Genomic DNA, 15,314 nt, shown 5'->3' with positions numbered 1-15,314 from the left:
CGGCGGGAGGAAGACGAGTGGCGTTTGGAATGTGCGACAGGGGAGGGAGGGCGAGGCGGGTGACGGGAAGATGGCGGCGGCTGGTGACCAGAGCGGCGGAGGCGAAGTCGGCGGCGTCTATCAGCACCACGCGCAGCAATCGATCTGTGCCTCGCGCGCCAAATATCGCGAGGGGCGCAGGCCACGCGCGGTGAAGGTAAAGCGGGGGGGGGGGGACTTGGGCCCGCCTACCTGCGTGTGTTTGCGCAGCTCCCTTCCCCACGTCTTCTGGCATCCTCCCTCTGGAAGGCGGTATGCTAACACAAATGACCGACAAAAATCAGTTGGAAACAGTGGGAGATCTCTAAGCGGCTGCAGGCAATCTAGGGGGGCGCGTTGGGTGCTAGTTGACACGACTGGACTTTGCTGAAATAAACGCAAGCCCCATAACTACACCGCAAATAAAGCAAGGGATGGATCCTGAGAGAATGTCAACGAACCACGTTGACAGGAGGAAATGGCCTGCCGAATGAGACCGAATTCCCTTCAGCATCTTGTTGAAAGCAGTAATGCTTCTGAATACCAGTTGCTGGAAGCCACAGGAGGGGACGAGTGCTCTTTGTGGTCGAATCCTGCCTGTGGGTTTCTCACAAGCATCTGGTTGGTCAACTGAACAGGATGCTGGACCAGATGGGCCGCTGGCCAGATCCAGCAGGCTCTTGTTATTTTTGTATGTTTCTCCTAATGTCCAGCCGAATGCTCATGAGAGCCGCAAGAAAGGCATGTAGCTTTTCCTCCTCCAGTGACTGCTGTTTATTGATATACAATCAAATGAATAGATTTATTTCGGTCAGTGCTGCCTCTGAGTGTGGAGGCTCCATTTAGCTCTCATGGCTAAATGAAGAAGACACTCATACAGCTGTTTTCTGTGAAATTGTCTAATCTCCTTTTCAAGGGAACTAGGGAGTAATTCTAGCTCCCATAGATATAGATTGTGCTTGTGGTTGACCACCTTCTGTAGTAGCCCCTCCTTTGGAATTCTTAGTGTATAGCAAATACTTTGCTTTATGAAAATACTTCTTTGCCAGAAGAGCGATTTGTTACTTGCAGCTTGGCTGTCTTTCTTTAGAAGCAATTGTGTACTGATAGGATTATTTTCTTTAATTGTCAAATCTAAATTCAAGTATAGGTGATGCTGTTTCTCCCTACATAGATCATTCTATACAGTGGTGCCTCGCAAGACGAAATTAATTCGTTCCGCGAGTTTTTTTGTCTAGCGAATTTTTCGTCTTGCGAAGCACGAAATCCCATAGGAATGCATTGAAATTCAATTAATGCGTTCCTATGGTCAAAAAAAGTCGAAACAAAGCCAAATTTGGTACAACAAGAGTTTATTAAGTGCTCTTTAAAGTCACACATACTGTAAAGAGCATTTCAAAAATTGAAGGAACAATAAATTAAGTTTCTAAACATGACAGAAAACTTTTTTTAAAAAAACAACAACATGGCCCAATGGTCACAGAAAATCGTAAAAATTCAAAAAAACCCACACAAGCTCCCAGATTCTTGCAAACCCCTCCTCAACTGTTCCCCCAGCCACCCACCACACAGAAATTCAAACCCAGATTTTTTTTTTTAAAAAAAAACAGCAGTGGCCCAATGGTCACAGAAAATCATAAAAATGCAGGGAAAAAACCACACAAGCTTCCAGATTCTTGCAAACCCCTCCCCAACACCAAGTCCTTGAATTCCAAACACCCCAACCCAAAATCCAACCCCCCCCAAAAAAGTTTTAAAAGTTTAAAAGAAGTTTTGGAAAAGCTTCAAAAATACCAAAAACCTCAAAAAAAGGCTACCACACTGCATTCTATGAGTTGCTCCTCGAAGTCAAGTCGCAACTGTATTAAAGGTGTTATGAAAAAGGAAACAAACTTGCAAGACGTTTTCGTTTTTCGTCTTGCGAAGCAAGCCCATAGGGAAATTCATCTTGCGAAGCAACTCAAAAACGGAAAACTCTTTCGTCTAGCGAGTTTTCCGTCTTGCGGGGCACCACTGTATCTGTATACGATGAATAAACTGTGGCAAATGCAGTTCTCCAAAGGGGGGTATTTTAGGATTGGCATATATTTGTTGAGATGTTTTATTGTACTTTTATACTGAGGGTTGGATGTAAGCTCACTTCAGTGTTACATTTTCCTAGTATTCTAGGAACTCTCAACTGTAAGACATAACTAAATTATCCTGATTATGCATTCTTGCTTAAGAAAGTAAGTATTATCTTGGATCAGAAAAAGGTACCGTGTTCTTTTAAAGAATCTCTGCATCAGATATCCATTGACATTCCCCCACTGTAACTTGCTTCAGGGGTGTTGCAAAAAATGCCACACATGCACAAAAGTTAGAAGAACATAAGTGCCCTACTGGATTAAAGGTAAAGGACACCTGACAGTTAAGTCCAGTCACGAACGACTCTAGGGTTGCAGCTCTCATCTCGCTTTACTGGCCGAGAGAGCTGACGTTTGTCTGCAGAGTTTTTCTGGGTCATGTGGCCAGCATGACTAAGCCACTTCTGGCGAAGCCAGAGCAGCGCACGGAAATGCCATTTACCTTCCTGCCGGAGTGGTACCTATTTATCTACTTGAACTTTGACATGCTTTCGAACTGCTATGTTGGCAGGAGCTGGGACCGAGCAACAGGAGCTCACCCCATTGCGGGGATTCGAAGCGCCAACCTTCCAATCGGCAAGCCCTAGGCTCAGTGGTTTAGGCCACAGCGCCACCCGCAGATTAGCCAAAGCCTAAATAGTCCAGCATCCTGGCTGCTCCCCACGGTTGCCAACCAATTATGCCTATGGGAAGTCCAAAAGCAGCACATATGATCTATAAGGTGACATATAACCACCATGACCTTTGTAATTCTATAGTTGGTGAAATATTTTCAATTTCTGGGTGAACAAGGGCTATCCTAAGGGTACTTACCAAGTAATTAATTTATTAAAATACCTATTTATTTACATCATTTGTATACTGACCAATAACTAACATTTGTTCAAATATTATATAACCAATTTAGGGTAGTATCAGCTAAAAAAATGAGGCTTGTTCTTAATATCTTGGTTACAGTTGGCAACCATTATTAAATGAACACGCTCTGCTTCTCCTGTATAGCGCTCATACTAATTGAGTTGCTTTACATTAGAGCTGTCCATGGATGATTGAGTTCAGAATAGTATAACACTTAAAAGCATATTTTAACAAGCAGGTACTTGAGATTGTAACTGAGGCAAAAAATATTAATGTGGCTGTGGTTTTTCAGGTTTATACCATCAACTTAGAATCTCGATATTTGTTAATACAAGGTGTGCCTGCCCTGGGTGTTATGAAGGAACTAGTTGAGCAATTTGCATTGTATGGAACCATTGAAGAATATAACCCACTAGATGACTATCCAGCAGAAGAGTTTACAGAAGTTTACCTGATCAAGTTCCAAAAAATACAGAGTGCAAGGTATTTGTAATTTTTCAAAAATAGCCCATCTTCCTTTCCCCCACGACCCTACAGTAACTCAGTGTTGACTTTTTTGTTAAGTAATATTTGTGTGTAAGTTAAATGGATTTTTGTGATGCCATAACTGAACTTTGTTTTAGGAGCAAACAGATTTTAAAATGTTTGCTGCTGTAACTGGATAGTGTTTAATGTCTGACTTAACTTTCATCTTTGTTAGGATAGCCAAAAGAAAACTGGATGAACGGAGTTTCTTTGGCAGTTTGCTGCATGTGTGCTATGCTCCAGAATTTGAGACTATACAGGAGACTAGAGAGAAACTACAAGACAGGAGGAAGTATATAGCAAAAGCAACTAGTAGCAAAGGTTTGTGTCTGTATACTTCTCTAAAATTAAATGTCTTCGGTTTGTACGCTTAGTTAAATTTGAATTCATTCTGTATTACTCCAAATCCACCACAGTATGCTGTGCTACAAGGAAAGAGTAGAGGAAAACAGCATAACCAGTGCCAGAGATATCTGCAGGATGCAATTTGAATAATAGTTTATTAAAACAATTGTTTGCCTTTAACGGATGTATAAAGCTGTTAGACTACAAGCATACTAGCCATCAGTCTGACAGAACTATTGCTCAACTGTCATATATAAAATATGAAGGAAACCCTATCCACTGGCTACTTAGTCTAGTAGAAAAATGTTTTGACTCTCTTGTACTTAGCCATTATTACGATTTAATTTATATCCTACTCTTCCTCCTAAAGAGTGTAGGGTGGCAAGCACCAACTTTATAAAACAAACCTGGCTCTTTCATTGCGATTTGTTCCAGGGTAAACTCAGGGCCAAACTAATATGATATTTAACACACCTTTGCATTTAACATGAACTTTTTTGAACTGTAAATTGGTGCCACATGCCTCTTCCCCCACAAGCAGGATTAAGTCCACAATAGGTGGAAAGTTTAAACAGTTTTTCTCCTTGGCGGTGTTTGTGGCGACACCTCTACTTTGGGAGGAACATTTCCATTTTGCCAATAAAAATTTTTAAGAGTTAGCATAGTAGTTAAAACTAGTACTTGTCCTCTCTAAAATATGAACATTGAATTGTGCCTTCAGTGGCACAACGGGTCACTGCATCTGGCTGTTAACCAGAAGGTTGGTGGTTTGAGCCCATCCAGGGTCGCTGTGAGCAGGATTTCTGTATTGCAGAAGATTTAACTAAATGACCCTTGGGAACCCTTCCAACTCCTATGATTCTAATACAAATGCCAGTATTAAAGTCAAATTATTCCATTGTAGCACAGTTGTACTCAAAAGTATTTTTATGTAAAAATAATAGGTAGTCAAAATGTTAACGGCTTGTGTTTTATGTTTAAGATCAACTGCAGGTAAAGAATTCCAGTACAAGTTTTCAGAAGGCTGTGCAGCTAGATGCTTCTGGATCTTGTACATCTCAGGCAGCCACTAGTAACTGGAATCAATCTGTACATCTTGGTCATCCTCAGCAATCATCCTACTATGAATTGCCACTGAGAAGTGTAACATCTCCTTTAGGACAGCAATGTCAGAGTATGTTAGCAGCACCTCGGAATGTTAGTGACTGTCCTGAAGCAGCTGAGTGTTCAGGCCAGAGGACGCCAATGGCTCAGGGCGTGCAGCAAGGAGTTCACAATACATTAACCCACTGCGACCCGCAAAGAAAGGTTCCTTGTACTAATGGACTTGGCAGATTTATGCCTCGAACAACTCAGCTGCAGGAACGAAAGAGGAGACGAGATGAAGACAACAAACTTGCCCTTTTTGGAAAAGACATTAATAGTGAAGAAATAATTATTGGTCCAAGGTTACCAGAAACACCTAAAATAGACCTGGAGGATGAGTCATTGAATACCTCAGCAAACTTGATTCGTAATAAACTAAAGGAGGTATGCTATATTTTCAAAATATGTGGTCTGTAGTTCTGAAATTGGATAGCAGTTGTTTATTTAAGGTGATAAGCTGCTCTTCTATGTCTTATGTTGATTTCTTAAGCATAGCTACTTGAGAGAGGAATGAAGGACAAAGGTGCCTCATATTCTTCTTGCATTAGAGAACTTTCATTTAAATGTTAATACTGTGCAGCTTAAGGGAAGGTTTGTAAAGTTGACTATTTGTGTTACTAGCTTGCTGGCACTTCTTGTTTATGGCTGTAGATTGGTCTAAAAATTATTAGCAAAAACAATGTTTCTTCGTATCCTAGGGGACCTTCTTTATTTTGGTTCTAAAAATAATTAGTGACACAATTTGTAGGGTGAAATGTAAATCGAGAAATAGCTGCAAGTCATTAGAAAATTTGCTTATTTGACTCCCTGCTGTACAGCTAGTTCAGTTAACCGTCTGGAAGATCTAGCTAGAGTAACTGCTTAATGAATAATTAAAATGTACTAAGTTTAGTTTCCTCTTTCCATATTAGGTTGTGGTTCCTGTTCAGACTCCAGTTCAAACTCCAGATCTATCTGGTGGAATATCAGTGAATAGTCAAGCAAAGCCAACATTAAAGCAAAGACGACGAATATAGTTCTTACTAGAAAGTATGGCTTGATCTGGCATAATTAAAGTATTTTTGTACATTTTATTTAATAAACTTAGCAATTATGCTGAAATTCAACTAAAATGTACCCTGTTCCATTGTTTTTGTAGTCCTTATGAATGTATTGCTTCACAAGAGTGTAGACACATCAAAATATTTTCCATTAATGTCTTACTGGTTTTTCTAGCAAGTATATTGAAATGAAGGCATTATGAAAATAGAGGAAAAGGTATAGAGAAAAATATTTCTGACTTGCCTTTACTTAAAAAGATTAATGGTATCCTTTTCAAGGACATTCACATAGTATAAGTCATTTGTATAGCTACAGATCGGGACTATCTTGGAATGCTTGTGATTCAAATGCCATTCTGCACTGTAAAGTAAAATGAGAATGTTTTTTAAAATAAGTATTTATTATATGATTAGTCTTATACAATATAAAATACCTCTGAAGCTTAAAACATTAACACTATACTTTAACAGTAATTTTTTAATACTTTCCTCTTATATCAAGGAATCTTTATTATGCATTTATTGTGCATGCCCCAGTGGGATTTCTGCTCCTTCCAATGTGAACAGCAAACTCCCATGTCATATCACAACTTGTTCTCGAGGCTCCCATCAATTTAAAAACAACAACAGTTTTTTCGTGTTACAGTGGTACCTCTGGTTGCGAACGGGATCTGTTCTGGAGCCCCGTTCGCAACATGAGCAGAACACAACCCATGTCTGCGGTTCGCGATTCGCTGCTTCTGCACATGTGCGTGACGTCATTTTGAGCGTCTGCACATGTGTGAGCGGCGAAACCTGGAAGTAACCCATTCCGTTACTTCTGGGTCGCCGCGGGATGCAACGTGAAAAGATGTAACCTGAACTGAACATAACAAGTATGACTGTACTTGGGAGTTTCTGGGCTTGTGCTTCTGAAAACACCCATAACCAAACTTCTTTCTATCCTGATTTTTCACTTAAAAATAAAATTAAAAAAATACTGTATTTTGAAATGTAGCCCTATGCCATGGCCAAGTATGACCCCCAAGGCACCTAAACAGAAAGGTGTCAACAGTGTTTGCAAACTGTTTAACAGTTTGTAGAAATGTGAACATGTTCTTCAGGCTCCATACAACTTGCTCTGGGACAGCATTTATTAAGTTTTTATCTAAGTACAGTGTGGTATTTTTGGCAGGAAATTGGAGGCATTTCTGTTTCTTTTGAATCACTGCCCAGAGGCCAGCAGTAGTCCCAAACTGCAAACTTGGTTCTTTGGGGGGGAGTGCAACCCTATCAAGAACTAGTTGTAGACTTCCATCCATGGTGGTTAGTGTCCCACCCTCAACGCCTCTGAGAATCATTGTCACCACAGCTACATTCCACCTGTGCCAAACCACCCAGAATGACACTATGGTTTATGATATTGCAAGCCTCTGAGGTTGCAGAGAACTGATAAAGCTGTGTCCCTCCCCCCTTATATTCAGAAGAAGGAAGGCTGTTCTTTCCAAAACTAGGAAGAAAAACTTTGGAATGGATCCAAATAACCAGCGTTATCCAATACTGCCTGGAGTTGTCCAGCTGTCACATGCACCACCACCTTGCCCAAGAATAGAATATTTAAAACAAGGTGGTAGTTCTCCCAAAAAAATTGGCTATTTAAAAGGGGAGCCTACTAGTGCCTCTTGAAGGGCAGCAGGAACCATATCATCTCAAGGAGACATTCACTACCTCTACACACCCAGCGCACGTCTGGCAGATCTCAATAATCAGGAAAGGCAAATGCCTAGTAAACAGTTTCTCCAAGCAGATTGTGTCAGCATATTGCACAAGTTGAAGGGTATCCATAACAACATGACTAGGCAGCCCACAAGCTTCACCTGCCTCTGATTGTATCAACTCTGGCATTTATAAATTGCATAAATACCTTTATATCAGGTAAGCATGGTCCAAATGCTTCTAAAAGGAGATTTTCATCTCTCACAGCGTTTTCGAAATCCGCATAAGAGAGTTTGCCATCATGGTCGTAGTCCTGCAAAAGCAGGTATTTTTAGTTAATTCAGTTGCATTTAGGATGCACATACATTTAACTGAGTAAGCCTCATTGAACCCAATGGGCTTATTTTGAGTAGAGATACAAATGCACTGTCAGCTTCCTAGCATAGTATAATGAAATGCTTTTGGCTACTATTGTATATGTTTCTCTGCCTTGCTGATGCCTTTAGAAGTATTTTGCTCCAATTCTTGCAAGCACTTTAACCTGGTATTGCCAATTAGTATACAGTGGTGCCCCGCAAGACGAAATTAATTCGTTCCGCAATTTTTGTCGTCTAGCGAATTTTTCGTCTTGCGAAGCACGAAATCCCATAGGAATGCATTGAAAATCAATTAATGCGTTCCTATGGTCAAAAAAAGTCGAAACAAAGCCAAATTTGGTACAACAACAGTTTATTAACTGCTCTTTAAAGTCACACATACTGTAAAGAGCAGTTCAAAAATTGAAGGGAAAATAAATTAACTTTATAAACAAAACATGTCTTTGTTTTTAGACAAAGGAAACAAAGCCGCAAGACGTTTTCGTCTTGCGAAGCAAGCCCATAGGGAAATTTCGTCTTGCGAGGCAAATCGAAAAGGGAAAAACCTTTCGTCTAGCGAGTTTTTTGTCTTGCGAGGCATTCGTCTTGCGAGGTACCACTGTACTCAGGAGATGGTCTGCTGAATTATCTTTTTAGGTATTCTTGGAGAGATTGAATCAATTTGTGCTTCTTTTTCATCTGTAAAAATGTGGGTGCAGAGCTTCTCTTACCATAAACCAATAGTTCATATGAGCACATAGATACGTACGTGCACAAAAGCTACAAAAGCATGAGAAACTATATATTTACATTACAATACTTGCCATTTTCTTCAAAGTAATTTCTACTAAATCTTTAATTCCTTCATCAGGATCTTCTTCCGATGGCTGCTTTAGCAGGCTGTTCTTCAGCATATGAAACATTTCCTCCCGTGAAATATATCCATCACTGTTCATGTCATAGACCTCAAAACAATCTTTGGAAAGGACAAATGATTTAATGTAAAGCAGGCATACATATCAAATAAAGCACTTTTACATAATGAGAGAACTTAGCTGATACTAGGTTATATTTAAAGTAAGTAAACCAAGAACTGCTCTGTTGAAGCCAATTTTTAGACATTTTGTGGAATTCCCCCCTCCCCCAAATAAGCTGCTGCATATTTATAGTCAAATATCATATATTGGCTTTAAATCAACCTAACTCTATACACCCCCAAGCTAGACATTTACTTCCTGTTTATTCATACATTTACTTTTCTTTTGCATTTCCTGCAGGACCACCTACCTTTCGTGAAATATGTGTGTGTGTGTGTGTGTGTGAGAGAGAGAGAGAGAGAGAGAGAGAGAGAGAGAGAGAGAATATGAAGTGAATCCTAAGACTGATAACAGGAAACATTTTATCTACGTGCCTTATATATTCAGATGCAATACCAGATTTTGGAAAGCAAATTCTTTGAAAACAAACTCAGTATTACAGTAGACTGGCCATTCCCAAAATGATATATACTCTATGATAGTGAAGGCAGTATAGTTTGTGATGGAATACATGACAAGTACTTTGTAAAAACAGGTGCAGAAGGAGTGGCTATAAGAGCGGCCTTCTCATTCTTACCTAAAGGACCTAAACTACAAACTAGGATGGTTCATAAGATCTGGGTTCACAGTCAGGGAATTTTGTAGTGTTGGAATTAAACAGAGACGATATGGGTTCAAATCCCTATTCAAAAACAAAATGTCTCGATATTTTCCCCCATTGATTTAAAGGATTGATTCTTATTGTTTTGTTGTACTGTATTCTCTTGTTATGATGCAAATAACAACATTGTGAAGCAATGTTGGTTCACAGCTGGAAAATGGATCATCATATAAACTAAATTAAACTTAGGGCCTGTCCTAAGTTTAATTTGGCCTCATCTACTTACAGGATTTTCAACAATACAGTGGTGCCCCGCAAGACGAATGCCTCGCAAGACGGAAAACCCGCTAGACGAAAGGGTTTTCCGTTTTGGAGGTGCTTCGCAAAACGAATTTCCTATGGGCTTGCTTCGCAAGACGAAAATGTCTTGCGAGTTCCTGCGGGTTTTTCCCCCTCCCCCCCTTTCCCCAAGCCGCTAAGCCGCTTATCAGCTGATCCGCTAAGCCACTTATCAGCTGATCCGCTAAGCCGCTAATCAGCTGATCCGCTAAACCGCTAATCAGCTGATCCGCTAAGCCGCTAATAGCGCTAATCCGCTAAGATGCTAATGGGCTTGCTTCGCAAGACGAAAAAACTGCAAGATGAAGAGACTCGCGGAACGGATTCTTTTCGTCTTGCGAGGCACCACTGTAAAAGCACAAGACTGATGAACCACATATGCCACCTGAGCACTTTGAAAGAAAGGCAGGATAAAAATGTAGTAAAATGAGTGATGAAACATTCCAATTTTTAAAAGTAAATTGCTCGCATACTTTAGCAATACACTTGTCATTTAAATTGTCTTAGATTTTAAGACTAGCGTAAAAACCTGCTAATGGTACGGAAACCTTACATTTTATTTTTTCTTCCAGTGTCCCCCGAAGAAATATTGATAAACCTTCTACCCATTCTGTTACACTGACACAGCTGTCATTGTCTTTATCAAAAGCACGGAACACTGAAAGGAGAAGAAAAGTTATGGTATATTTCAAAATACTGTAAATTATTTGCAGCAAAGTATTCACTCACGACTGGACCTAATGGTCAGGGGTCCCTTTACCTTTCTTTAATCGCTCACCCAATGTCTTTGTGTCTTACAAACTACGTGGTTCAAATACACAATAATTCCTTTGGAACTTTCAAAACAATTCTTCATCCACAAGTTCTTTGGACCCTAGATTTGTAGCTCTCAAAAAAAAACCAGGTTCCCCTTTAATATAGCTACTTGTATTTGAAACAGAGGGGTTTTTTCAAAAGCAGCTTCTGATGTGGCATACAAAGGAGGGGAGGGGGTCTTTTGTGCAAAAGAAAAACAAATCCTACAGGGCCCGTGACCTCTTTGTAAACCTAAAGTAGCATTTGGATCCAAGTCATAATGCTGGAACAATTCTGTGTCACCAAGTGGGAGTTTTAAAAACACGGTTATGTAATTTAGTAACCATAGCTTCTGATGACATTTTAACAGCTGTAGCATACTTTACACTTTAACTGCTACTCATCTAAATTGCCTCATTAGAGCAACAGAAATGTTCTTGTCATGCTACACAATGCTGCACAGAGCAAGGACTTAAGACATACACTGACTACTGCTCAAAATGAGTTAGTATAATGTGTCTAATGCAAATGTCTCCACTATTCTATGCCAATAAACTGATATTGGGGGAAGATTGCTACTTTGAACAGACATTTTCAGCAAATTAGAAAAAGCTGAATTATTGCAAGTTAATGTTTGGAGGAACAGTTAAGAACTATAACTTGAAGCAATTGTTCTTGAGCTTGCATTTCCATCCTCCCATTTCTTTTTCTTTGTGTGCCATATCTTTTTGAATTGTGAGGTTTGGCTTAGTACCAATTTATTTTAAATAGCTCTTATGGTTTTGTTGGCTAAAGGGCAGGGTATAAATGCCTTATGCTGTTGGCAACCATCTGTCTCAGGAGACAATGGAGGAGTGTGCCTTTGGAGGTAAAGTCAAACGGTTGGAAGGTTACAGTGCCTGCTGTAGCTATAGAGACCATTACGGGAGAGACATGTTTTGTTGCAGCTGGGGCAGATGAAGGTGTCTGGTTGTGCTGCTGCAGACGCACCATGGTGTTTCTTCTCTCTGTGTTCCTCCCAGCGGCCATTCCTCATCTGGTCATTGCTAGGGATGCATCACCTGACTCTCTGTCTCCAGGCACTTTCATCTGCAAAGGATTCCCACACAGCAGGGTTGATGTTGCCAGCCTTCATGTTACATTTGCAGACATCTTTGTAACACACAGTTGGTCTGTCAACAGGCATGGTGCCTGAAACCAGCTCCCTGTAGAGCACGTCCTTTGGGATCCTGCCATCTTCCATTCTGTGGACATGACCAAGCCAGCACAGATGTCTCTGAGACAGGAGTGTGAACACGCTGAGAATGTGGGCTTTGGAGAGCACATCTTTGTTTGAAACTCTGTTCTGTCTTGTGATATCCCAAAATTTTCCTGACACAGCACATGTGGAAGGTGTTGAGGCATCACTCCTGATGGTTGTAAATTGCTGTGGGTTAAACCACAGAGCCTAGGGCTTGCTGATCAGAAGGTCGGCGGTTCGAATCCCCGGGACGGGATGAGCTCCTGTTGCTCAATCCCTGCTCCTGCCAACCTAGCAGTTCGAAAGCACGTCAAAGTGCAAATAGATAAATAGGTACCGCTCCGGCGAGAAGGTAAACGGCGCTTTTGTGTGCTGCCCTGGTTCGCCAGAAGTGGCTTAGTCATGCTGGCCACATGACCCAGAAGCTGTACGCCGGCTCCCTTGGCCAATAAAGCAAGATGAGCACCACAACCCCAGAGTCGGTCATGACTGGACCTAATGGTCAGGGGTCCCTTTACCTTTACCACTTCCATAAAGCAGCATGCTCAACATGCAAGCCTGGCAGATTTTCATCTTGGTATTGAACGTGTCACATTCTCCCACACCCTTTGGGAGAGGTGAGCCTCACATGCATACATAAATAGTGCACTGTCCAGAAAGATCAACTCCTCTCTTCCCTCCCCGCCAAACTAGACTCGAAATAAGTTAGAATATTCTTTGTAACCCTAATTGTTGGAGTGGGGGTGGGGAATGTGCATGCCAGCGGCAGTGGAGCATGCAAGCATGCACAATTGCAGTGAATGTGAAGCATGTGTGCCTCAATGACTGCAGTGTATGTTGTGCCCACAATAGCTTCTCAAACTCCCAAATGTTCCCCCACTGTCCCCAAAAGGGTGGTGGTCCCCGAGCTACATAGCAACTTGTATAGCAATATTTGTATTGGTGCCATTTTTGAGTTGCTCAAAAACCACATTATAAACGGCAAACACAAACAGTACTCCCAGCACCTACCTATTACTCATGCATATTCATGGGTTGTTATTAGTAACAAACAGTAAAGCATTTAATGTAATACCAGAACAATTATTATCATGTGTCCTATTGATGTTGTGAATAACTATAGGGTACTGGAATAGAAATGTTTTCAAAACTATGCGAGATGCTATTTTAAAAGATGTTTTACATATATCACAATTTTGCAAGAATTTATGTAATCTCACCTCTGTCCATAATCATGTCATCTGTCATACCAAATGTGACATGCAGGATATTTCGAAAGGAGTTACGATCCAAACCAACAGCAGCATGCCGGTCGCTGGGTTCCACCCCCAAATTGTTGAAAAGCTTTATAAGACATTCCACTTCAAATTTATTGACTATGAAATAAAATAGAAGTTATGGCAATAAGCGAGTGGTAAAAAAGGGAAAAATCTCCACAATATTTATAGCCTGTTCTGGTATGCTTTCCCCAGGAAGTCTTGTCCAGGGTGGAATCCTTTTGGCATCAGATACAGACCTTTTTATTTGCTCAGGCCTCTTTGACATTGCAGATCTTTCTGAGTAGGCATGTGCTAGGATTCTAGGATTGTGCTGTATATCTTCATAACAACAGTACATTTATTGAAAGGGGTTCAGTCACAACCTGGTCTTTAGCATGGTTTTGAAAGTTAGTTACAACTCTTGGGTAGCTGCAATGTGGCAGACAACATGTTTTTATATACACACACACAAACAAACAATTCTACCCCCCTTTCCCTCCCAAAGGAGATATTGAAAGCAGCTAACAAAGCATAACAAAACCCCCACAATACCTCTTAAAACGCTAAATATATGCCAAACACAATCCAGGAGGGGAAAAACAGCATTAAAAATAGGGGTTAAAAATAGGGATCTCAGAGCCAAAAGATAAAAAAGCCATAAAACCGAAAGCTTGTTTAAAAAGAAAAGGCTTCAGACACCAGGGGAATTGAGCTGAAAGAGAAATAGGATCTAACCTTGCAAGACAAGACATTCTGCCTACAGGGCACTGTGTTGTCACCAAACTCACCTCAAAAAGCAAGAGAGCACATTCACCTGGGAGGAGACCCATGTTGATATGGTGACAAATTAAAAACAACAGCACACAATGGGCATTGGAAAACATGGGCTCCTCTGAGCAACCAAAGGAATACACTGGATTTCTAGCTCCATGGTGGAATCCTGTGCATGTCTACTCAGAAGTTATCAATGGGGAAAACACCCAAGGTAGAATTGCAGCCTGAAAAAGAAATTTTGGGGTTGCTGCCTTTCTTAGGAGTTGCTGAAACTGGCTTACCAGCCAATGATGAGGGCCGTATCCTACGCTGCTAAAACTATGTGTGGACCTTGGGCCCCCCGTGTATGCTTTCATTATTGCATTTCTACGCTGCCTTCCTCTGTGGAGGTCAGCAGGGCCCTGCTTTATCCGCTCAACAACACCCCTGTGGGCGCACCCACGAACACGCGTGTCAACCGGGGCTCCCTGGTGGCCTCGCTCCGACGCCCTGAACGACTGACCGCGTGTAAAAACCGTCAGGGCAAATGCTGCGGGGACAGCCATTTTTAAAAACAAATTTTTGGCGGGAGTGGGGAAGCAAGGCCCGCCTGCCACTCACAGTGCCTCGCGGTTCTGCACAGCGACTCGGCGAGCTTCTGCTGCTTCTTCCTGTTCATCTCGGGGCTCCTCGGGCGACCGCGGACGCCACAAGCCGCCACGCGGTGGCCGTGGCAACGGAGGCTCCGCCCGCCCGGCCGCTCCCGACGCGAGAGGCGCAATGGAAGGCGGCGGGCGCTCCCGACCCTCTTAAGGCTCCCTTTAGGCTGGCAACGTTTGCCGCCCTGGGGCTCGCCCTTCCCTCAGTCACTCTGCTCCTTGTCTGTGGCGTTTTTAGGGTCCCAAGTGAACCAAGGAGGAATAGCCCGAGGGAAGGAAACTCAGGGCGGAAGGCGGGCTGCTTGGCTGGTTTGGTTACCGTGGGGACTATGGACATTGAATAAAAGAAACTGGAGGGAGAATATATGGTACGGCATATATAGCGCCAGACCGACATCCCCGCCCCAGACCCTCGTTACTCGCCCCACTGATTTGTATGGGGCTAGGATTAAGCTGTAATTAAGACCCCCCAAAAAGAGCAAGTAACTTCTTTGTCCTTTGGAGCCAGCTGCTCCCACCACT

The 15,314-nt window shown here is 41.8% G+C and overlaps 2 protein-coding genes across 4 annotated transcripts; one reads left to right on the top strand and one right to left on the bottom strand.

Moving 5' to 3' along the window:
- Positions 1 to 32: 32 nt before the first annotated feature.
- On the top strand, positions 33 to 6,130 carry RBM48 (RNA binding motif protein 48). 2 transcript variants are annotated; one of them, XM_081164027.1, is made up of 5 exons: positions 33 to 196; positions 3,295 to 3,485; positions 3,703 to 3,848; positions 4,855 to 5,402; positions 5,930 to 6,130. In XM_081164027.1, the coding sequence occupies exons 1-5, from the start codon at positions 71 to 73 to the stop codon at positions 6,032 to 6,034; spliced, it is 1,116 nt and encodes a 371-aa protein (XP_081020153.1). In that variant the 5' UTR covers positions 33 to 70; the 3' UTR covers positions 6,035 to 6,130. The 2 variants fall into 2 exon arrangements, with proteins under 2 accessions (XP_081020153.1, XP_081020154.1); XM_081164028.1 differs by having other exon boundaries at positions 59 to 196; positions 3,338 to 3,485.
- CLXN (calaxin) lies at positions 6,069 to 15,117 on the bottom strand. 2 transcript variants are annotated; one of them, XM_081164042.1, is made up of 6 exons: positions 14,755 to 15,117; positions 13,342 to 13,497; positions 10,640 to 10,744; positions 8,934 to 9,085; positions 7,962 to 8,066; positions 6,069 to 6,419 (listed from the first exon to the last, which is right to left on the bottom strand). In XM_081164042.1, the coding sequence occupies exons 1-6, from the start codon at positions 14,810 to 14,812 to the stop codon at positions 6,369 to 6,371; spliced, it is 627 nt and encodes a 208-aa protein (XP_081020168.1). In that variant the 5' UTR covers positions 14,813 to 15,117; the 3' UTR covers positions 6,069 to 6,368. The 2 variants fall into 2 exon arrangements, with proteins under 2 accessions (XP_081020168.1, XP_081020167.1); XM_081164041.1 differs by lacking the exons at positions 6,069 to 6,419; positions 7,962 to 8,066; positions 14,755 to 15,117 and adding an exon at positions 14,579 to 14,727 and having other exon boundaries at positions 8,900 to 9,085.
- Between the last annotated feature and the right edge of the window lie 197 nt (positions 15,118 to 15,314).

The sequence above is a fragment of the Podarcis bocagei genome (assembly GCF_964188305.1).
Source record: "Podarcis bocagei genome assembly, chromosome: 12".
Taxonomy (NCBI): Eukaryota; Metazoa; Chordata; class Lepidosauria; order Squamata; family Lacertidae; genus Podarcis; species Podarcis bocagei.
Note: the sequence above shows the minus strand (reverse complement) of the source record. Positions and strands in the feature narration are given on the sequence as shown.